The sequence below is a fragment of the Balaenoptera ricei genome, chromosome 2 (assembly GCF_028023285.1).
Source record: "Balaenoptera ricei isolate mBalRic1 chromosome 2, mBalRic1.hap2, whole genome shotgun sequence".
Classification (NCBI taxonomy): domain Eukaryota; kingdom Metazoa; phylum Chordata; class Mammalia; order Artiodactyla; family Balaenopteridae; genus Balaenoptera; species Balaenoptera ricei.
This window is the reverse complement of record NC_082640.1, coordinates 18,036,144-18,060,477: the sequence shown is the minus strand read 5'-3', so window position 1 is coordinate 18,060,477 and position 24,334 is coordinate 18,036,144. Positions and strand designations below refer to the sequence as shown.

At 39.5% G+C, this 24,334-nt stretch overlaps 1 protein-coding gene across 17 annotated transcripts in view; it reads left to right on the top strand.

Annotated features, from left to right (window-relative positions):
- PARD3 (par-3 family cell polarity regulator) overlaps positions 1–24,334 on the top strand; it is a 631,899-nt gene that overhangs the window by 438,324 nt on the left and 169,241 nt on the right. For 14 of the 17 annotated variants that reach the window (XM_059911602.1, XM_059911622.1, XM_059911595.1 and 11 more), the window contains one exon: positions 17,919–18,029. The exons of the other annotated variants lie outside the window; for them this stretch is intronic. In XM_059911602.1, coding sequence (XP_059767585.1) covers positions 17,919–18,029 — 111 coding nt within the window. The remainder of the gene's footprint in view (positions 1–17,918; positions 18,030–24,334) is intronic. 17 annotated transcript variants of the gene reach the window in all.

Below are 24,334 nucleotides of genomic sequence, written 5' to 3'. Positions count from 1 at the left end.
ATTCTGAGTGTTTCACTCCTCACCTGGAAAGAATTGTTTCCAACCATGAGGGGGCGGATTCTTTTCAAGTCTGTTTATGGAGCGTGTATGATTCTTTGGTAATTGTGAGGTAAAAGCTTTAATCCACACATTCCACGCATGCTTACTGGAGGCCTGCTCCAGGCAGGCTAGGCTCGATGCCAGGTGCTGGGGATTGTGTGCCGGGTGTCACGGGAGCCCGAGGGGGCCCTGGGCCTCAGGAGGGGGCCTGTAGGGGTTGAGGGGGGCTCAGGGAGCCGGTGGGCCCAGCCCGGGAGTCAGAGTCAGCCTCCCTCTGGAAGATGACCTCAAAACCGAGGTCCTACAGATGTTGTGACTTCTGTATCTGAAGGGGCTTTTGGAGGAGAGGAGGAGTTTTCATCAGAGGGATTCAGACTCCTCTGATGTGATCCTCAGCAGGAGACACATTCCACCTGTAACCCAGCGAACACATACGCGCCAACAACTCCAGTAAACACTTTGCCGTCTGATCCCTGCCCTTCCTCCTCGTTACGGGCTCTAATGCTGAGCGGCATCAGAGTATAGAGGTTGAGGGCCTGGACTCTGAAGTTAGATGGCTCGGGGCCAACTCCCAGCTGTACCCTCAGCAGCCTTGGGTTTAGGGCAACTTCGTGAACACCTTTGTGCTTTACTTTTCTCAATTGTGAAGTGTGGCTCATAATGGTGGCTGCTTTCCAGGGTTGCTTGGAAGCTCAAGTGAACTGATATGTACAAAGCACTTTAGAACCCCTCCTGGCACAAAGAATGCGCTATGTAAACGCTAGCTGTTGTAGTCATTATTATTGTTTGGTAATTCCATTTTCAAAAAAAATGTTGAGTCCCACCAAATCAGTTTTACATCTTTAATGGGTTGCAACACCCAATTTGAAAAATGCTGTTTAGGTGGTAGAAATCCTCTAGGTTTGCAGAGGTGTTGGGGGAGGAGCCTGGAGGCATTTGAGAAGCAGGGTGGCTCATCGTGAAGGACTCATGACTCAGGACCTTATCCTGAGGATGCTGGGAAGCCTTTCGAGAGAATGGCTTGATAAAATTTACATATTTTTAGAAAATTATAATTTTTAATTTTAAAAATTAAAAGGGCTGAACCAGAGAGAACGCAGGAACTCTGTTAGGTCTCTGTTGTAAAAATCATGGCCAGAAATGGTGGTGGCTGAGGGGACAGAGATACAATATGCATTTCTCAGGAGGAATGTAGGGGACTTGATTGTTTGGTTAGATATAGAAAACAAGAGAGAAAGAACAGTAAGAAATAATTCCATGTTCTGGCCCGATCAGCTGGGTGGATTGTCACGTGCAGACAGGAAAACCCCGGAGGAGGATCGTATTTGTGTACTTGGAGGAGAGTGACATGTTGAACCTGGTGTTTACTTGTCTGCAGGTAAAAGTGGAGGCGACAGAGGCCGAGGAGGGGGAGGCCTGGCGAAGTGGAGAGTTGGGAGCTGAAGACAGAGAAGGTGACTCTGAGCCCGGGGCAGTGTCAGTGGAGGGGCTGCCCAGGAATTGTGTGCAGGGACAGAGGCCAGAGCTCTGAGGACCCTTCAGATGCCCGGGGGCTCAGCGTGGGGACTCAGTTGGCAGGAGGAGATGCTGGTGACCCAGGAGAGGCCACTGCAGAGAGAGGAGTAAAACCAGAAAAGTGTGGTCGTCAAAGCCAGGGCAGGAGTACGTTTCTTTTTTAAAATTATTTTATTTTATTATTAAAGTATAGTTACTGTATAGTATTATATGTTACAGGATGTCAACATAGTGATTCACAATTTTTAAAGGTTCTACTCCATTTATAGTTATTACTCAATATAAACTATTGACTATATTCCCTGTGTCGTACAGCATATCCTTGTATCCTATCTTACCCCCAATAGTTTATACCTCTTACTCCCCTATCCCTAATTGCCTCTCACCGCTTCCCTCTCCCTACTGGTAACCACTAGTTTGTTCTCTATGTCTGTGAGTCTGCTTCTTTAAAGAATGAAATTTTGCCATTCGCAGCAATGTGGATGGACTTGGAGGGCGTTATTTTGCTAAGTGAAATAAATCAGACTGAGAAAGACAAATACTGTGTGATATCACTTATATGTGGAATCTAAAAATACAACAGACTACGAGTGCATTTCTTACTCGTTAGAAGGATGTGCTCCCACCAAGGAGTCACAAGTGCTCTTGGCCTCGGCTGCATGGGAGCTGCTGATGTCAGAAGGTGTCCCTGGACCCGTGTTGAATGGTGACCATTGTTTCGTGCTATACTTTAGTGTCTCTGTGTGATGCCAGAACTGACAATCTCCTGACGCTAATTCTTGTTCCAAGTTAAGGATATTATATATCAACTCCTGTTTCAAGAAGCAAAGCTCTTTTTTTTTTTTCCCCAACACTCTCTACACAAGCACAGAAACCTGTGCCAGATTTCCCTGTTTTTGAGCAATAGAAATGATGTTTTAAGTGGCATGTTAATCCCAACTGCAGATTTTCACAAAGGTTTGTAGAAATTAGGATTCGAGGAATTAATTTTTTTTTAAGTAAGTTATTACCAAAATATAACTTGGAAGAAAGATGAATAAAATGATGAAGTGGTTTTGTTGACTGTGGGATCGCTCTCTCCTTCGAGGTGGGAGAATTTATCGTCCCCCATCTCTGTCCTGTTCCCTCCTGTTGGCAGTTGTGGGGTTGCTGTGCACGTGACCCGAGCGGGTGGACCCTGATGACTCAGATGCTACATGACAATAGGACCCTCCTCCACTTTTCTCTCAAAACAAGAAAAATCCTGAGGTCAGATAAATTGCTTGCTTCATCAAAGAACCAGCTTTAAAATTACCTTGTGTGAAAGATTTTTTTTTTTTTTAAATATTGTGACATTTAACCATTATGATACATACTCAGGAGTCCTCATTTTCAGACTCTGCTTTCCCAGGACCTATTTTCCCAAGATTCATAAGTGCTTCCATTCCCGTGGCTTCAAAACAAAAAAAATTTTTTTTTTTTAATAAACTGTGATTTGCAGATACCTTTGTTTTTCAAGGCAACACTGCTCATGTTTTATGGTCCATCCAAGGGGATATGAAGTTTTGGCTATGTTCAAGCTCTTAATGGGTTTATATACTGTTGAATTGGTATATTGAACATGCCCGTGATTTTCGTTTATTGCCCTTTCCTGAAGGGTTCCTGGCTGTGCTTTGCTTATATGCATCATTTTTAAAAACCTTTTTATTATTTTTATATGCATTTTTGCTATCATGAATCATTCTGTGTATTCTGTACTTTATAGCCATTGCTGCATTCAAAAACATTGCAACTAGATTTCTATCTGGAAATATATTTCCCAGGAAAGTGTAGAATTATATGAATTTCCTGCTGTGACACAATTTTGACTTCTTTTATATTTTCAGTAATAAGGTATTATAAACTAAGTAATTATTAAAAAGCAAAAAATGTAACTAGTTAGCTCTTGGTTGGTCATAGTTAGAAACCATTACAAAGCTTTAGAAGGTTATTACTAAGATTTTAGATCTGTCTTCTCAACTTCAATGAACAAATAGAAAAAAAATTATATAACATTTTCCCTATGGAACTCTTTTCTTGAAAGGTCCCATATTTAAATATAGTTTTATCCATGTGGGTCTTATTATCTTTACTGTCAAAGTTTTACGCTTTTTCTCTTAGAGTAGACCCCCGTCTAGCCTGGCAAAACTCCTTTGAACATTATTTTTCTTGTGAGATGGGAGTTATATAATTCACTAAAGCAGGATTTTTCATACTGTTTCCAGATACTCTGGTCAGCAAGAGAACAGGATATTTTCTTCTAGAAGTATCTTCCACTGTCCTGCATACATGCAGCTGAGCTGCAGCTGTCTAATTAGAGAGAAACACCATTAACAGCCAAATAATAAAAAGTGTGTGAAGGTGTCTCTGCTCCCCCACTGGAGAAATGCCCACATAGCATCAAAAACAATGAGGGGAAATGAAATCACTTCTGACTCAGGGAGTGTGGTTTGCTTCTTGTTTTCTACTGAGAAGTCTTTGTCAGCTCGAATGGCGGTATTATCCTGAATGGAGGAGGCTCCCTTTGGTGGGTGTTTTGGTTCTCATTTAGTTCTGCTCTTTCCCTCTTGGAAGGCTGTTGGCCCCATCCTGCTGTCCCTTGGCCACCGTGGACTGACTGTGAGGGTGACATCTTGAGGAGAAAGTTAGTTGCTGGGAACTGTAGGACTGAACCTGTTGAGGTATTGCTGTGAAGATGGGATCCTTTCCAAAGATGTTGCAAAGAATATAGTCTCCTTTCCTTTATTTGAGAATCTGAATACCTGAAAGGAAACACTCCTTCTTGCCTTCTTATCTCCGTGCTTTTATCTGTGAGAAATTGTTTTGGTTGTAGCACAATAACTGTGGTTAAAAGAAGAAACGGCTTATTTTTCTCTAACTTAAAAGAGGTCTGAAGATTGACCATCCAAGCCTTGTATGGTGGCCCCAGAGCATCAGCAATGTCACTACCTCCTTTTTACTCAGCCATCCTTAATATGTATTTCTTTATTTTTTTAATTGTGATAAAGTACATATAACATTTACCATCTTATCCGTTTGGAAAAAAAAAAACTTTTTACATTGAGGTATAGTTAATTCACAATGGTGTGTTAGTTTCAAGTGTACAGCAAAGTGATTCTGATATATATGTATATATTCTTTTTCAGTTTTTTTCCGTTATAGCTTATTATAATATACTGAGCATAGTTCCCTGTGCTATACAGTAGGTCCTTGTTGTTTACCTATTTTACATATAGGAGTGGGTATATGTTAATCCCAACTTCTTAATATGTCTTCCCCCTCCTCATCCCCTTTGGTAAACACAAGTTTGTTTTCTGTGTCTGTGAGTCTATTTCTGTTTTGTAAATGAGTTCATTTGTGTCATTTTTTTAGATTCCACATAAAAATGATCTCATATGATATTTGTCTTTGTCTGACTTACTTCACTTAGTATGATGATCTGTAGGTCCATCCATGTTGCTGCAAATGGCAGTATTTCATTCTTTTTTATGGCTGAGTAACATTCCACTGTGTGTGTGTGTAACCACATCTTTATCCATTCTTCTGTCCTTGGACATTTAGGTTGCTTCCATGTCTTGGCTCCATCTCAACAATTTTCACATTGCTGTGTAACCATCACCACAATCCATCCCCAGCACTCCTTTCATCTTGTAAGACGGAAACTCTGTCCCCTTTAAACAGTTACTTCCCGTTCTCCATCCCTCACCCCTAGCAACCACCATTCTAACTTTCTGTCTTTCTGAGTTTGACTACTCAAGGTATTTCATATAAGTGGAATCACGCAGTATGTATCTTTTTTCGACTGGCTTCTTTCACTTAGCATAATGTCGTCAAGTTTTAACCATGTTGTACCATGTGTCAGTATCTCCTTCCTGTTCAAGGCTGAGTCATATTCCGTTGTATGTATCGACCACGTGTTCTTCGTCCATTCATCCATCCACAGACACTTAGTTTGCATCTGCCTTTCGGCTGTTGTGAAGGACGCTGCTGTGAACACGAGTGTCTTAACGTGTGTTTGTGTCCTCACTGTCACTCCCTGGCGACAACTCTGAGCATCTTGTCGGAATCCTAAGCCGGAAGAAGCAGGAAGGGGAAGAGGCAGCTGCTAGTGGAGGGAACCCCCTTTGTAAGGGTCTTCCCGGAAGTGCCGCCATCCACCTCGATGAGCCAGAAACGGAGACTCACGATGATAATGAAATAGTTAATATATATGGAGTGCTGGTATGTGCCAACACCGGGAATGTGTCGTCCATTTAATTCTCAAAATAAATCCGCGAGGGTGGTCGCATTTCATCCAAGAGGTTTAGTGCGTTGTCCAAGGGTAGTGCGTCACATAGCTAGTAAGAGGGAAAGCTGGGATTTTAACCCAGGAATCTGGCTCCAGTGTTATGCTCTGAACTACTATCTTCTGTTCCTGTTTTCAGAGGAGCTGGGGAAAATAGTTTTATCTCAACTAGGCGTATGTCCTCTCCCTACCAAATCGGGGCTCCGCTTCGATGGAGGAGGAGGAGAATGGATATGGGTAGGCAGCTAGCAGAGTCTGCCCTGGAGCGCCTGCCCCTGGGAGCTGCCTCTCCATCTCACGGTTTCTGAAGCCCGGTGGCCTCTGGCCTCTGAAATTGCAGCTGCTCCGTAGCACTGGATTGCTGGCCACCGTCACGCTGCCGTGCCAGCCAAGCCCCACCACCACCGGCCAGATCATTTTGGCTTAACCCAAAAGACGGGGAGTAGACCACAAATCCTGGAATACCTGATTATATCTACCACTTGAAGTGGTCATGATCTCCCCAACATAGGTAGCCTAGAGGAGCTGGCTGGAAACACAGGAGGAGGGGCTGAATATACAGATATTTTTGTTAGAAAATTGTTTCTGTTATTTACTGAGTAATGATTTCTGCCAGCAGTGCGTTACCTGTTTAAAAACATTGTATTTAATCTTTGCTACTACTACTTTTTACAGTTAGTATTTTTATTATTATTTAATAGTGCCAATTGCCACACATCAGATAACCCGTGTCTTTTTTTTTTTTTACAAATTTATTTATTTATTTATTTGGCTGCGCTGGGTCTTCATTGCTGTGCACAGGCTCTCTCTAGTTGCAGTGAGCAGGGGCTACTCTTTGTTGCGGAGCATGGGCTCTAGACGCGCGGGCTTCAGTAGTTGTGGTGCGTGGGCTTCAGTAGTTGTGACTTGCGGGATCTAGAGCGCAGGCTCAGTAGTTGTGGCACACGGGCTTAGTTGCTCTGAGGCATGTGTGATCTTCCCGGACCAGGGCTCGAACCCGTGTCCCCTGCATTGGCAGGCAGATTCTTAACCACTGCGCCACCAGGGAAGTCCAACCCATGTCTTTCTGATTTTGGAGTACAAGTTCTCAGTCAGTGTTCTAATGTTGATTGTACAACTTTGGTGCCTTTTTAACCCACTGATTTGTATGGATATATTCCGCCAATATTCCAGCTAGATCTTGTCTTCTGGGACTTAGATGGTCATCAGCATTCAACCTTAACCATCTCTGTAGAAAGAGCTTTCCTTCTTTAGTGTGGAGGAAGTAGTCCTGAAATAAATGATTGGCTAAGACCAATCACCTTCTACTATCCTTTGAATCCTCTTCTTCTTTGTAAATAATAAGGCTATCACATTGAACTTAGTTGTTTGTCTTAAACTCTAGCCCCATAGTTCTCAACCCCCAGGAATTTGCCCCACAGGGGACTTTGGCCGTGTCTGGTGACTTATATGGTTGTCACAAGTGGGGAGGAGGTGTGCTGGCATGTGGTGGCTGGAGGCCAGAGATGCTACTTAACAGCCTACGATGCACAAGGACCCCCTCACCCCCCACACACAGGATTATCTGGCCTGAAATCTCGACAATGCCAAGGTCAAGGAACCCTGCCCATGCTCAACTGCCATCCAAGATGCAACTGAGTTGTTGACCTTCAGATAAGTTTCCCTGGATGCTTTGGTGTTTTGTGTCCTATTGTCTCTGGTCCATCTATCAGCAATACGTCTCAGCCGTCATTGTGTGTGGAGGACCCCTGCTTAAGAGTTAAAATTACATCGACCACTTTCGAGTATTTTACAGTCTAGTTGATGTTACGCCATTTAAGAAGCTTACGTGGTGACCTTTCTTACAGTTTATTTTAAATGTGATTTCAGTGCAGTAAAGAGTTTGCTTTGCTTTTAACATATAAATGAACATGAAGAACCTAAGGGGCATTCGAAGGGGTTGAGGTCAGTCTAAGAGGGAGAAGGGTATTCTGTAGTGGAAAGAACTTGGGGTTTAGAGTTTGAAGCCTTCTTTTCCCACCCCAGCTCCACCATCTCTGGCATTTAACCCATCAGCCTCAGTTTCCTGATCTCCACTTTCTTCACATTTTGTTTTAAGAACGAAATGAAAGACTGTGTATTGAAAGCTTTTTGAAATTTTAAGGTGCTGCATATCTGTCAGCTCCTGTTGTTTAAGTTCTTTTCTCATGGGCTTTTCTCCCCTTAGATTAATTATTCCTGTGTTAGTTCCTAGATAAATATTCTGAGTGCCTTTGCTAAAAAAAAGATGTATAGTTTATTTCTATCCAGAAATATGTGTGTATACATATATGTGTGTGTGTGTGTGTGTGTGTGTGTGTGTATTGCCCTCAATGAAATGAGGTTTACTAATATACCATGATTATACTAGTTTAGACCAGACAGGTCGAACTTCAGCCCAGGAAAAGCAACATAATGATATCCTGTAACAGCTGCTGTAACTGGGGAGACTTGGGGATTTAAACTGACTGTGAGTGGTGTTGGCTCCGGTTCCAGGAGGGTTTGTTGGACAAACATGCGTGTTCTGACAGAGCCCCACTTACGCCTTGTGTTTGCCAGAGAGTCATGGAGCCTCAGACCACACAACAGGCAGTGCAGCCGTGACAGTTCTTAGGAGTTGGAAGTGAGTTGAGATGAGAGGAGTTCCAGGGCAGTGCACAAATCTGCAAGTTCTGTATTGGAACGCTTGTTGAACTCTTTAGCCAAATAAGGGAAAATGTGGTGGTTGGCCATTTGTCAGATTTCATGTCCCCTTCCCAGGAGGGGCATGCTGATTGGAGGGGAGACCCTAAACCTGTCTCTTCCTCCTGAGCCCCTGTCAATCGATCCCTGAACCCATCCCAAGATTGCGGATCGCAGTTACCAGCTGGGTTCTTACCCACGGGTGAGTCATAAACAATACTCAGTGCTGTGTGTCCTGGTGGAGTGAAGCCCCAGCACGGAAGAATAAAGAAAAGAACCATTGCCAGTTTTTGGTGTCACACGGTCATCTTCTGTATGTGTTAGACTTGCCAGGACCCAGGTGCGCTGTAAGAACACCGATTTTAACCAAGTCTGTGGCCTTAGGTGCTTTGTTCTTTAAGAGGGTGATGTGAGTCGGGTAGACAGTGGGTGTGGGCTCGAGGTTTGAGGAGCCACAGCCCCCGGGGCGGCATTGCTTGTTTTTCTTGGTCTAAGAATTAGGTGTGGCCTCCAGCTCTGGGTAATTTGCCTGCACAGCCCTGTTGGGCCTTAAAAGAATGTGTCAGCGCCTTAATGTTAAATCTGAATATGCAAATCAACTGAAAGATAAAAGATGAAAAGCTCTGACTCCTAATTTACTCTGCAGAGAGTATTCTCAGAAATGTGAATCATCAGAAATTGTTTCCTATCATCGACAGAAAAAAGTGCTGACTGACACCTTAACTTTACAGATAATGAGATCTTTGGGGAAGTTTTAATTTTTCATAGTTTCCCTGGAGTTGTTTCCTTCCTCTCCTCCCCCAAACGTCAATGACCACATTATCTATCTGTCTTTACCACTTTCATTTGCTCATAAACATAAGGATAAGAATATATTGGAGGGTGTTTTAGCTGTACCTGTAATTAGGTATGTCGTATCAATAGTCAAAACATAGAATTTGAATCACAATACATAATTAACTGAGGGTGAGTATTTCTGAGTCAAAAAAGATACCCTTAAGCTGTGCGTGTGTTTACATTACTTTCTCAGCATTTATAACCTGGATGCCAGTTTGAGCATCAGATAGGCAGATGGTAACAGAAATTATTAGAATTATCTTTGTTACTAAATACTCCTGACTTTGTCCTAACAGAAAAAAAAAAAAAGGTATGTTGTAAAGTATCATTCCATCTTTTACTTTTTCTTCTTTCAAGTGCCCTTTTACATAGATGTGTTTTTTGACTTAGGTCTCATTAACATTTCTTCTAAGAACTGCCTTTGGGTCAGTACCACTTATTAAATTGTTCTGATGCTTTAGGAAAAGGAAAACCATGGTAACCAGATACAGGGTGTGATTATTTGCCTCTAACGTGGCAAAGTGTTGGGTTTAACAAAAGAAGCTTAATACAAATGTTCCAATTGACCCTTCTCATCACTCAGGCTGCTTAGAGCTCAATCAATCTCTCATTATTATCAGAGTTATTCTAGCAAAGGCAGCAGTGATAGTATTTTTCATAATCACTCCTTGAGCCAAATGTAATTTGCAATTTGTAGTATTGTATTATGAAACAATAATGCATTAAAATGAACAGTGTAAGAATTAGGAGTATAGTGGTAGAGAAAGGATCCAGAGAAGTAGCTGTGGGACACACTCTCTCAAAAGCATTTAAAGTGGACATGGCTGATTTCAATGCCAAATTAAGCATTTAGAAAAATCAGACTTGTGTCTTGTTTTTACTATATTTAATTGTGTGTGTGTGCATATATATATATATTTTTTTAATCTTATATGTAATAATATATATGTTATTTATTATAAAGTCAATGTAGTAGCTGGGGGAAACAAAAAAAATTACTTAGCATATTATTTGCCTTTGCATGTTTGGTGTTTTGGGTTAGCGTAGTTTGATTACCTGTGTGGGTATGTTTTGAAAAAAAATGAGGCATATCAAGCCTTATAAAAATCCTGTATGGCACAGTCATTACTGATTGACCCCTTTTTACAAAGAGGAATTTATTTACTACAGAAAGTATGTAGTGTGGTCCATAGACTAGCTGATGTCAGGGAAGCTTTAATATCATAATTAAGATATACTTTCACCCATCTTCTGTCATTTGACTTGAATGGCTCTAAGTATAGATTATAAATATTATTTCACAGTTATTTATGTGTTCATCTTGTGTTTTGAAGGATTACTGTGCTTGCTTGTTTTTTTTTTTTCCTTAAGCCTTTATATCTGGATCCCGTGCTTTTTGGGGTGTGTGTGTGTGTGTGTGTGTGTGTGTGTGTGTGTGTTTGGTTTGGTTTTTAAGATCTTTGGAGTTTATGATGATTCTTATAAAGTCAAAATTGATAATGTGCTGGGTTCAGTTTCTTAACTGCTTTACTATTTCCTTGTCCATATCCGTCCTGGACTCCTGCAGTGTCGGGTTACTAGGCATATCTGTGCATCCTTGATTCGATAACACAGGCTACGCAGGGGAAGAATGCACTTCTAAGGGCATTTAATGGGGGTCCTGAGAAGGATATGTTGTCCATTAAGGGAACATCACATGTCTGAAGGCTGCTCTAGCTTGGTTAAGTAGAAGCTATATTTTCTTTAAAAAAAAAAAAAAGTCACTTATTTTTTTCCTGGATGCCAAGCAACACAAATTTAGTTTATTAAATCTAATCAGACCAGCACTGATGAAAACCACACACAGTCAAATAATGATTCTCAAGTTTGCAGATTTCCTTTTAAAGAGAACCCCTGCTACACTGTGCTGACTTAAAACTGCATCCCATTTGACAAAAGCACTATCAAGTTGTCATGTACTCTTTGCGAGGCTGCTTCTCATCATGGTTGATTACCAAGATGTTTTTTGCCTAAATGGGAGCTTTCTGCTTTTCCTAATCAGCCCTCTTTTCCCTGATTGATCCAGCATTGCCACAAGCCACTGCTGAGCAAATCGGTACACAATCATGGTAGCAATTTCTTTAAACGTCACTAAAATATGGAAGATCCTGTATGGGAAGGACACATTAGAAAGGACTTTTTTCCCCTCGTTTATAAAATGGAGGCTGAGGTACACACACACAAAAAAGGTAGGGCCAGAAACCACGAGCACATCATCATACAAGAGAAATGCACGCAGTGACTTCTTGCTGTTTTACCCTCTGATTGGGTTTGGGCGGTTTGACACGCTTCTGCTGTTGCCTGACATGATTTGCATATATTACGCAGACATCGTTGACTTCTGGAGTGTCATCGCACTTAGAAATATTGGCAATGTCCTAAAAATGGTTATGTGGCAGTTTGTGTGATCCTCTCCAATGATTAGAATCAGTTCTTGACCTTGCGTCTGAACTCCTGGCCTTCATAGAAAAGTTCATGCAGGAACAATGTCCCTTGGACCTCCTTGCTGCCAGCAATACAAGATTTATCTCACTGATTTCACCCAAGATGTTTTAACCAGATGCTCTCAGTATAAAAGCATAGAGTGACTGGCTGATTTGGAGGTGGCTGGGTGTGGTAATAAAAAGAGTCTTGGGCCCGAATTCTGGTTTTGCTGCTTACTTGCTAGATGACCTGTTAAATCACTAAATCGCCCTGTGCTTCCTGAGGTTTCCCCTAAAGAACACATACCTAATATGCCGGTTATTGGAATCAATGAGATCAAGTATACATAAATAAGAATTCAATATATTCTAGTTAAGTGTTGTTAAGTGAGCAAAAGAGCCTTCAACAGGTGCTCAGTTCTACGTCTCACTTAGGAGTGAACTTCATGGGTCTGGGAATTTCATTTTCTCTAGGAGTGTCCAAGTTCAGACCCACCAAGGTCTTTTTTTTTTTTAAATAAATTTATTTATTTATTTTTGGCTGCACTGGGTCTTTATGGCCGCGAACAGCGGCTACTCTTCGTTGCGGTGTGCGGGCTTCTCATTGCGGTGGTTTCTCTTGTTGCGGAGCATGGGCTCTAGGCGTGGGCTTCAATAGTTGTGGCACGTGGGCTCAGTAGTTGTGGCTCACGGGCTCTAGAGCGCAGGCTCAGTAGTTGTGGCGCACGGGCTTAGTTGCTCCATGGCATGTGGGATCTTCCCGGACCAGGGCTCGAACCTGTGTCCCCTGCACTGGCAGGCAGATTCTCAACCACTGCACCACCAGGGAAGCCCCCACCAAGGTCTCTTAAACTCACTGAGGTGAACTGAGCTCTGTTCCTGACTCGCAAGGTGACTTTGCACAGCTCGGCATGCAGATCTCTTGGGCCTCAATTACCTTGTCTGTCAAATGAAGACATTGGACAAGGTGACTCATCTCTAGGCTTCCATCTTCAGACATATGTGCATGTGGAGCTTCAGTGCACTTGGACAGGAGTGCACTAGAGCAATCTGCAGAGACACGTGGCTAGATTTTTATTTTCTTCAGCTAAAATTTAGAGCAGTTACCTTTTAGGGCTTTAAGGCAAAAATCAGTTCCTAAGTTCATCACCGAGGTGATGAATTAAGGGAAGTCACCGCTCGCACCAGGAATGTGGGGTAAGATGATACGAGAATTAACTGATAAAGAGTTTGTAGAGAAACTTGGATCCAAAACCATTTAGGAAAAGTATCACTCAAAGGACTACAGAGGAATGAGGTTAAAAGCTGATGATTTTGCTTTGGTTTGAGTGAACGTGTGTCCTGAGGCATACAGGTTGCTGATGGGGATGCAGGAATGGCACAGGACACGGTCTTCAGTTTTGCTCTATAGGTTCTTGAACTTGGTCCACTGGGCAGCTGGCATCTCTCAAGGATCTTTAGGGCCCTGGCACATTAGTATAGCAGGCAGTGGTCAAAGACGGGGTAGCACAATGGCTGTACTGACACATGTGTCCACCAGAAACTGGAAGGTTCCAGAAAGAGACAGCGAGTTCCTGGAAAAAGGGAGTGATTAAATCACGTGATGGTGCACATATGCAGAAATGAGGGGAAAACATAGGGCAGGGGATGGAGTTATAAGACTGTGTTGACCATACCAGTGTGGGAGTTGGGTGTGGGGGGGAGGACACAAGGCTTCTGGTAGCTGACACTGAATTTGGATTTGTGCCATTTTCACTTCTCTCCCCAGCCAAGCAGTATCACTTAACCTATGCATTTCTTAGGGTAAATAGTAAGACAAGTCTTATAGCAAAGCCCTCCTTAGACATGAAGACCTCTGTAATTAGCAGTGAGAAATACCAGACTTCTAGGTGACATTTCAGTGAGTTTTTTTGGAAGAAAATCTTATTTTAAAAATTATTTCTCAAAACTTACAAGATAATTGGTTCTAGATAGTCTGTTCATCTATTTTTAAATATAGCAGCAGATTTTTTTAGACTTTCTTTTTTCCTCTATTGTATTTTCAAATATGATATTAGGAAAAGCCCTTTCATTGCAAAACCAATTTTATTTTTATTTTATTTATAGCAGGATACTGTGTGTTATCATTCAGCCTAATCTTTCCTAAAGATCTCTAATTTTAGTAGCAGTAGAAAATATAGTAAAAATAGTTCAGTGTTATTTATACCACAGAGAGAATGAGGTTAATTTGCTAAAAACCAAAATGGTGGTTGAAAAGCACAAAACTCTTTATCAGTTAATTTTTCATGATGGCTCTTTCTATATAAAACCAGCAGAATTTTGTTGCAATCCATTGTGACTGTTGGTTTGTTTGTTTTTTTCTTCCCGCATTCATCAACAAGTGCACATCTCGCCCATCAGTCTTTGCAGTAATAATATATATGGCTGATCTGGCAGACGGCAGTGATCTCATTTGTAGCATGTCATGGTAGAACCCATTTGGCAGATTACTTGGAGATTAGCTGAATGGAAACATCGCTGTATCCTTCATGAAGAAAGCCATATGTTTAAGCAAAGTTGCAATCAATTTCACTCTGATAAGACGGGCTCATCCACTGTATCCTTCTGTGAAAGGAGTATTCAGTGGCTTGTTGGCACTCTTTTCATTGTACCTTCTGTCTCCATGGGGCAGTACCTGTAGAGAAATTTTTCCCTACCAATTTTTTCTCAAGCTCTCTATTTTTCTTTTTGTCTCTATTTAAAAAAAAAAACAAAAGGCCATTCCACTGTATTAATACATCCTAAGATTTGACCAAGAAGTTCTTCTAGAGGTGGCAGACATTTCTCTTTGAACATGTGTATGGGGTAGTCAGAAGGCAGTTCATGAAACTGATTCTTTGCTGGGAATGGGTTTGCTTCCTGGACATACTATTAGCACAATGTTTTTTCAGCTATGCTGTCCCTTGGAAAACGACCCATTTGAAATTCATCTGTGGCTTTTAAAAGATAATAAAATAAGTGTAATTGATGTCCTCCAAGTTTCTAAGCATCTTGCTATTAAATGATTGTCTTCATAGGTTGATTACTGATTTCAGCTGTGAAATTGACTTTGTGAGTACATGTATAGCTGAAATTTTTCAATGACCTCCCCTGTCCCCCTTTCAGAAAGAATTAAGCAACTATAAATTAAGATGAACACTAGAATAGAGTGGCAATTAGAGTGATGAGGATATAGTTAATTCCTTTTTCTTTTTATACTCTAGAATGGTTGGTATATTTTTTTCACTTACAGTCTTTATTTCATTCTGTCAAAAAATTATAGCTGAGGGATCCATTTTTACCCCAGTTAACAAGTAATGTGCTGTGCTTTTATAGTTTGCCTTAAAGAAATCACATAATTTATTAACTAAAGCAGGCATTAAGGGAAATGTCCAAATGCTAACCTATGAACATTTTATCTATGGTTTGTTCAGTTTTTCATACATTAATCTTGAAACTGTAGTTTTTAAAAGGAAAATATAACAGTTTGATAATAAATTTACAAATAATAAAATAGTATATTCTGGTGATTATGAGGCAGCCGAGGAAACTAATATTTTGACATCAAATACAATGAGAAAAAACTTCAGTTCCTAAATATGAGTTGGGATTCATAGGTTTTTTTTTTTTTTTCTTTTTAGTCATGTGTATTTGAGATAAAAAACTGAAAGTTGGTAGACTGAGATAGAAAACTGAAACTTTCTTCACAAAATAGGACGAAGACCATTTAATAAAAGATTTTAACAATAGCTGATTAAATTCAGTGTTAGGTTTTGGGTTGAAAATATCGAAACTGCTTTAAAACATGGGAAAGTCAACCACCTCAATTTTTCCCCACATTATTAACTCAAAGGGCAGATTCTTCTTGGAAGATTAAACTGTACCTTTTGGTAAAGATAGATGATATATCTTGTATCATAGTGTTTCTCAAATATGGTACAGGGTTGAATGTATGTAATCTAGAATGTGAACCAGCAACACAAACAAAACAGGTCAGTATGACAACGTATTGCTTGAAGGATATTTATGAACTGAAAAACTAAATGGTTAAATGATTTACCTTTAGGAATCTGTATTATAAGTAAAATGTCACATATAGCTGATTCACTTCATTGTATAGCAGAAACTAACACAACATTGTAAAGCAATTCTACTCCAATTAAAAAAAAATAAATGTCATGTATTAAGATTTGAACTTGACGCTTTTCTTGAAGTTAGAATTTAATACATTTTATATTTCCAGAAGCCTCAATGTTGCAGAATTTTCATGATGGGATTCACATGGGCTTTAAATACCATCTACATGCTGATGACACTCAAATGAATTTGTCTAGCCCTGTCCTTAGATGCTCAATAAATTTTTGTCAAATGTTGGCTCCTCCTGAGATGTATCAGTTGTTTATGTTTGCTCTTTCATTTATTAATTCATTCTATAAAGACAATCATTATGCTTAACTCTTAGGCATTATTGATATATTTACAAAAACGAAGAGAAAGTTTTTAGCTTTAATGCTTTGTATTTATTAGTTTTAAAAGCATAGTACATAGTTTCTCCCCTGTGAGACATCATCAGTTTTGGGGGTTAAGTTCCCAGGGAGTTTTTCTTTTCTTTTCTTTTCTTTTCTTCTTTTTTGCCACTGAAATGGTCTTCTAATTTCTAAATAACATTAAAATTTAAGGGTAGATTTGCTTTATGGAAGTTAATTTTACAGGCAGTTTTCAATGCCATTTAATAATACACATAATTTTGAAGGAATAGTGGTGGTGAGACTTTAACTTTTTTCTATTTTAACATCTTGAGAATTCTTTCCCTTACTTATTTCCAACATAGTGTTACTTTGGTGAACCCATGAGATATTCCCATGTACACTTCCTGCATAGACCAGTATTTGACATCAGGTTTATATCAAAAAAGAAAGACATATGCTCCCAGCCACACCAGTAACTGAGATACTTTTTTCTCTTTTATATCAGCTTTGGACCAACTCTTTTACTCATCTCTTTTTCAATATGATTAATTGTCACCATAAGCCAGATTCCTACTTTGTGCTTAGAAAATGCTTGGTATACTTTATATATTTATGAATGCTTAGTTGAGTAACTGTCTATAAAAGATTTCTTTTTTGAAACATCTGGTGACCAAATCACTACAGATGAGTATTATTTCAGGGGATGGAACACATGCCTTCCAGGCAACATGGTCTGGAGAAAAGTAGAAAAAAGTAACAGAGCAGGAAAAAGAATGGATACCAAGTCTGAGGTTTCTAAGGTATTTTGGATGCCCGAAGGGAATAATATTAGTGTTTTTTTGGAGAGCCTCGAATTCAGTGCCCATATGTGGAAATGTGTGTGCACTGTTTTTGAATTGCGTGTTTGTTCCTCATGTTTGTTTTTGATCAGATACAGATTTCCAAGTCAAAGATGCCACATTCCGCGATAGCTTTTCATCAGATTTAGGAACAGTATTTGTTGAGACTTCCTTAAAGCTTTCAGTTTAATAAGCCCAAAGTACGATCACAGTGTAAATTATCCTTTTTACTTTGAACCTTGCAAATGTGACCTTGTTTGTCAATGTTTAAACTATGAGGAATGTTGCCAATAAAACTGACTGTGAAAATAAAGAAGAATAGTTGTTTATGGAGAGATCATTAAAAAGATGATTGTGGATTATCATTCTGCAGTCCTGAGAGTACCCCCACTCTGATGCAGATTTTTATCCTCCGCACCTGACGTACTCGGCACTCTGTTCTGTACATTTATGGATTGTGTGTTTAATGAGGATGAACTGCAAGGATTTTGTTGTTATTTTTGTGTTGCCTAAAGAAAAATGGGTATGGAGGCCATTTCCAAAAAGGGTTTTCTCTGGAAAGTTCTAACGAAAAAGGATTAAAGTAATCTGATTGAAAATATTAATACTGGGCAGGAGACACTGGGGCCTCATTTTGAGGATGCTGACGCTTCATTGCGTGCATAGGTCTTTATCCCAAAAGAACGACAATGCGTTTTGTATATATTGACAAGTTAGAATTTTTTGTTATCAACAGGTTTGGCAAACATCGAAAAGATGACAAGATTGAGAAAACGGGTAAAATAAAAATGCAGGACTCCCTTACATCAGAAGAGGAGAGAGTACGGATGAAGCAGGAGCAGGAAAGGTAGATTTCAGTTATTTGGTTGAACCTTATTAGGGGGAGGCTCTTTTGTTCCTTTCTACTCTTTCTTTTTTTTTTTTTTTAATATAAAGAAATTGCATTTATTTTATTTTTGTTTTTTTCTGTGTCAATCCAGATACTGATGGTTGGATGAATACAGCGTAAAGAATGATTAAAAGAAAAAACCTTATATTTATTTGAGGCATTAAAATGAATTTTATTGGTTTTAGTTAAGATCTTTGTATAGGAGATGGTAGGGCATATGAGATAAATAAATCAACTAATGATCAATAAATCAATGAATGATCACTTAAAATCACAAAAAATATGTAAAATTCTGTCTAATTCATCTATGAGTATATAGTGTATTATAATAATTTTAAAGACATGCTCATCTGGAAATAAAACTCTTTGAGTTTTTATATCTCATTTAAAATATTTTGATTTCTAATAAGAATTGAGGAGGCTGTTGGTTTTTTACTATGTTGTTTTCCTAACAAATCTGACATCTATTTCTTTTTACTCCTTCTATTTTGCTATCATATTTTGTGTGACATTTTTTACTTAAATTTTACTCCGTCTCTTCCAGAAAGATTATTATCTATTGTTGAGTCATTTCATGTCAGGAACCCAAAGACCAATGAAATGAATGAGAAATTACTTGAAGCAGACACTTGAAATCCACTTTATGATCAATTAGAATTTTTCTCATTATAACTCATGGGGGGATGAGAGAATCATCTCACCCTTGTATTATTAGAGTTTGCAGGCTTGGAGTGAGCTTCTCTGTAGCAGCTATTTCATTTCAAGCTGCCATAGCAAGAGCTACTATGCCTCTTTTACTTTTAATAATCTGGGGTATCAGGAGCATCAGAAGCCTTGATCAAGGTTATAAAGCTAAATATCATCCACAGCTTAGGATTGTAACCCAGCATCTCTCAGGCCAAGTATGGTATTCTTACCATAATTCTAGAGTAGTGATACCTTTGATCTCATTCTTTTTTTAAAAATTTTATTTATTTATTTATTTTTGGCTGTGTTGGGTCTTCGTTGCTGCGTGCGGGCTCTCTATAGCTGCGGCAAGCAGGCGCTGCGCTTTGCTGCGGTGCGCAGGCCTCTCACTGAGGTGGCCTCTCCCGTTGCAGAGCACGGGCTTCAGTAGTTGTGGCTCGTGGGCTCTAGAGCACAGGCTCAGCTGCCGTGGCGCACGGGGCTCAGCTGCTCCGTGGTATGTGGGACCTTCCCGGACCAGGGATTGAACCCGTGTCGCCTGCATTGGCAGGCAAATCCCCAACCACTGTGCCACCAGGGAAGTCCTGATCTCATTCTTAACAAGGAAAGTAAGGACTAGACAGGGTTTTCTTTAGAAGTGATTCATGTTTGGATATTTTTCATTCATCTTTCTCATACCCCTGAGGGTTGGGTTTTTGGGTTTTTTTTGTTTTTTGGGCTGGGATAGTTACTCTGATTCTCTGTTTTTAGCTTTGCAGATTATAAAATATATAAGTGGGGAAAATATGGACTTTTAATCTATGTTGCAGGTTTGGGTCTATTCTTCTGGTTCTCCAGTTTTTAAAAAAATCATTCCACCTTTCTTGCTTTCTCAACTCTTTCTAATCCTCACCAATTTGGGCATCCCCAAACTTATTAATAAACTCACTATTTTTAGACGACATGCAGTGTTGCTTAGTGTGTGGAATATGGCATTTATGTGCTTAGGAGTATAAACATCTATCTGAAAAGACTTTCTTATCCTTTAAGGAAGAGTATACACCAGGTAGTGTATGAACTCAGATTTATCCACAGGCAAATATGTGATTTAATTAGAGAACAATCTAAGGGGTAGAAAGAAACATTATACTTCTCCCTATCTTGATGCCGGCCAGAGGGGGCAATGTCATTAATCCGACTCCATTTTTCATATTCTAAATATTCCTTTTTTTGCAGTTTAAGATGAACTGCTCTATTTCTTTTTTTTTTTTTTTAACATCTTTATTGGAGTATAATTGCTTTACAATGGTGTGTTAGTTTCTGCTTTATAACAAAGTGAATCAGTTATACATATGTCCCCATATCTCTTCCCTCTTGCGTCTCCCTCCCTCCCACCCTCCCTATCCCACCCCCCTAGGTGGTCACAAAACACCGAGCTGATCTCCCTGTGCTATGCGGCTGCTTCCCACTAGCTATCTGTTTTACGTTTGGTAGTGTATATATGTCCATGCCACTCTCTCACTTTGTCCCAGCTTACCCTTCCCCCTCCCCGTATCCTCAAGTCCATTCTCTAGTAGGTCTGTGTCTTTATTCCCGTCTTGCCCCTAGGTTCTTCAGAACTTTTTTTTTTTTATTCCATATATCTGTGTGAGCATACGGTATTTGTTTTTCTCTTTCTGACTTACTTCACTCTGTATGACAGACTCTAGGTCCATCCACCTCACTACAAATAGCTCAATTTCGTTTCTTTTTATGGCTGAGTAATATTTCATTGTATATATGTGCCACATCTTTATCCATTCATCTGTTGATGGACACTTAGGTTGCTTCCATGTCCTGGCTGTTGTAAATAGAGCTGCAATGAACATTGCGGTACATGACTCTTTTTGAATTATGGTTTTCTCAGGGTATATGCTCAGTAGTGGGATTGCTGGGTCGTATGGTAGTTCTATTTTTAGTTTTTTAAGGACCCTCCATACTGTTCTCCATAGTGGCTGTATCAATTTACATTCCCACCAACAGTGCAAGAGGGTTCCCTTTTCTCCACACCCTCTCCAGCATTTATTGTTTGTAGATTTTTTGATGATGGCCATTTTGACTGGTGTGAGATGATATCTCATTGTAGTTTTGACTTGCATTTCTCTAATGATTAATGATGTTGAACATTCTTTCATGTGTTTGTTGGCAATCTGTATATCTTCTTTTGGAGAAATGTCTATTTAGGTCTTCTTCCCATTTTTGGATTGGGTTGTTTGTTTTTTTGATATTGAGCTGCATGAGCTGCTTGTAAATTTTGGAGATTAATCCTTTGTCAATTGCTTCATTTGCAAATATTTTCTCCCATTCTGAGGGTTGTCTTTTGGTCTTGTTTATGGTTTCCTTTGCTGTGCAAAAGCTTTTAAGTTTCATTAGTCCCATTTGTTTATTTTTTTTTCCATTTCTCTAGGAGGTGGGTCAAAAAGGATCTTGCTGTGATTTATGTCATAGAGTGTTCTGCCTATGTTTTCCTCTAAGAGTTTGATGGTGTCTGGCCTTACATTTAGGTCTTTAATCCATTTTGAGTTTATTTTTGTGTATGTTGTTAAGGAGTGTTCTAATTTCATTGTTTTACATGTAGCTCTCCAGTTTTCCCAGCACCACTTATTGAAGAGGCTGTCTTTTCTCCACTGTATATTCTTGCCTCCTTTATCAAAGATAAGATGACCATATGTGCATGGGTTTATCTCTGGGCTTTCTATCCTGTTCCATTGATCTATATTTCTGTTTTTGTGCCAGTACCATACTGTCTTGATTACTGTAGCTTTGTAGTATAGTCTGAAGTCAGGGAGCCTGATTCCTCCAGCTCCGTTTTTCTTTCTCAAGATTGCTTTGGCTCTTTGGGGTCTTTTGTGTTTCCATACAAATTGTGAAATATTTGTTCTAGTTCTGTGAAAAATGCCAGTGATAGTTTGATAGGGATTGCATTGAATTTTTAGATTGCTTTGGGTAGTATAGTCATTTTCACAATGTTGATTCTTCCAATCCAAGAACATGATATATCTCTCCATCTGTTTGTATCATCTTTAATTTCTTTCATCAGTGTCTTATAGTTTTCTGCCTACAAGTCTTTTGTCTCCTTAGGTAGGTTTATTCCTAGATATTTTATTCGTTTTGTTGCAGTGATAAATGAGAGTGTTTTCTTAATTTCACTTTCAGATTTTTCATCATTAGTGTATAGCAATGTATGAGATTTCTGTGCATTAATTTTGTATCCTGCTACTTTACCAGATTCATTGATTAGCTCTAGTAGTTTTCTGGTAGCATCTTTAGGATTCTCTATGTATAGTATCATGTCATCTGCAAACAGTGACAGCTTTACTTCTTCTTTTCCAATTTGCATTCCATTTATTTCTTTTTCTTCTCTGATTGCTGTGGCTAAAACTTCCAAAACTATGTTGAATAATAGTGGTGAGAGTGGGCAACCTTGTCTTGTTCCTGATCTTAGTGGAAATGGTTTCGAACTGCTCTATTTCAATGCAGACTCTATCAACATTTTCCAAAATACTTTTATAATGCATAGTCAAGTTTTTACAGCCAAACAACGGTTTTTACATAATGGCTTCACTTGTATTCTTAATGTGCCTAAGGCGCAGTTCACCTCTCAGCTTTGCTTTTAGTCTCCATCTCTGTACCTCTAATGATGCAATACTTCTGGGAACTAGTTGGGCCTAATGAATTTACAATGTACAAGATGCCTAGAATAAAGAATCTTTTAGAGTCAAGGAACAAGTGACTGGTCCATTAAAAAAATCAATTAGCTTCATAATTTAAGAAAACTGTTTGACTTTGTGTTTCAGTAACAATTTTTACATATATGTTTCATTTAAACTCCTGGATCCTGTAACAGAGCAAGTGAATGTATGAGACTCATTGAATTGCATAAGTGCTGCTTGTTCAATGTGTGTTATTTTGATAAAGCAAGCCTACTTTTGGATGACCTCCTTCCTATTCTGCCGTTGGCATTAGCATTGCTCCTTTTGAGAATGGAAATGTAGCTTCTTTGGGAAGAATCTGATTGGAGGTAATAGAGAAAAATAAATAAGCCCCTGCTTATATTCTCATCACAGCCTTTCCTTCACTGCTGATTGGCAATGAAGCATCTCCTGTAACATTATTTACTACTGTAGCTATTTGAGTTCCAAAAATCATTTTGGCTGATTCCATATAAAAATAGAAAACCTGATATTCCTTAGTTACTAGTTATGACATGTCCACATACCCAAATATTTTTTGTCCAGACAAACCCATGAAGCCTGAATATTACTCAACATAGAATATTAAAAAGTTGAAAGGACAATGAATATAGTTGAAAATGGTTTTTGCTACCATGTTAAGATCTATTTAGGTGGTGATAGTAAATTAGATTCTTCGGAGCAGGGGTCTGAGATGGAATTTGCCTTCATTCTTGCTCACTTCCCTCCCTTTCCTTCCACTCGCTGCTGGGAGGTGGGGTCTTGGATACATGCTGTCTACTTTGGAGAAATGGAAGAGCAGGATCCGGCATGGATCTGTTCTCTGGCTCCACCAGCTCTCTCCTGCCACAGACTTGAGCCTGTGTGCCTGAGGTCTTCTCTTGAGACAAAAGGCATCAAGGGTGAAGTTAGCTGGTTCTGGGATGTGCTATTTTGACTTCAAGCTCTGAGCTCTGAACTTGTTCAGTGATGCTGTTGGCCACATTTGGTTTAGGTAGAGAAACTAAGCCAAGCAGCTGGTATTTGGAGCTGAGGTGTGAATCCAGTGCTTGCTACCTCTTCCTGGTTTCTCTTTCAGGTGTGCCTTGGGACAGAGCCCCTATTGGCTCATTTCCACCACACAAAAAGATGGGGCTCCGAACCCCAAATACCACAGGTTCAATTAAATGATCTCTGTAACGTCAAGTCCATTTAGCTTCCATTGTGAAGCATACCATGGATTTCTCTGTTGACTAGGTGTCAGAAGTAATGTTGTGGCTTTCTACTGTGTTCTTGCTCTAGTGATAGCTCCACTGATGTTTTAATGGTATGTAAACATGGTGGCGTGGGGTTCCCCAAACAGTATTCAGCAGCAGAAAAAGGGCTTCACGTACAAATACGTTTGAGAAACACTTGGTTAATCCAACTTATGCATATTTCTTTACTCCATTATTTCTCTAAACCCTAATTCTGTTAATGTACATTGTGAGTCACCAGGACAGGAAGAGAGAATCATCATTTCCTAACTTATTTACTCACAGAATATCCCCCTTCACTTTTTTTTTTTTTTAATAAAATACTAATATCTCTCAGAATTTAGAGTCATTGGGGAAATACTGATGGCAAGTAAAGACCGTTGGCTCCTGGTTCAGCCATGTCCAGCTCATTCATCTAACTGGCTGTAGGAATCAGAGTTGATTTTTTTTTTTCTTTTTTACAATGACCACAATAAGTTTAGTGAACATCCATCATCTTATATAGATACAACATTAAATAAATAAAAAATTTTTTTCCTTGTGATGAGAGCTCTTAGGATTTACTCTCGTAACTTTCTTAGATAATGTACATCAGGGTTACTTATATTTATCATGTTGTACATTACATCCT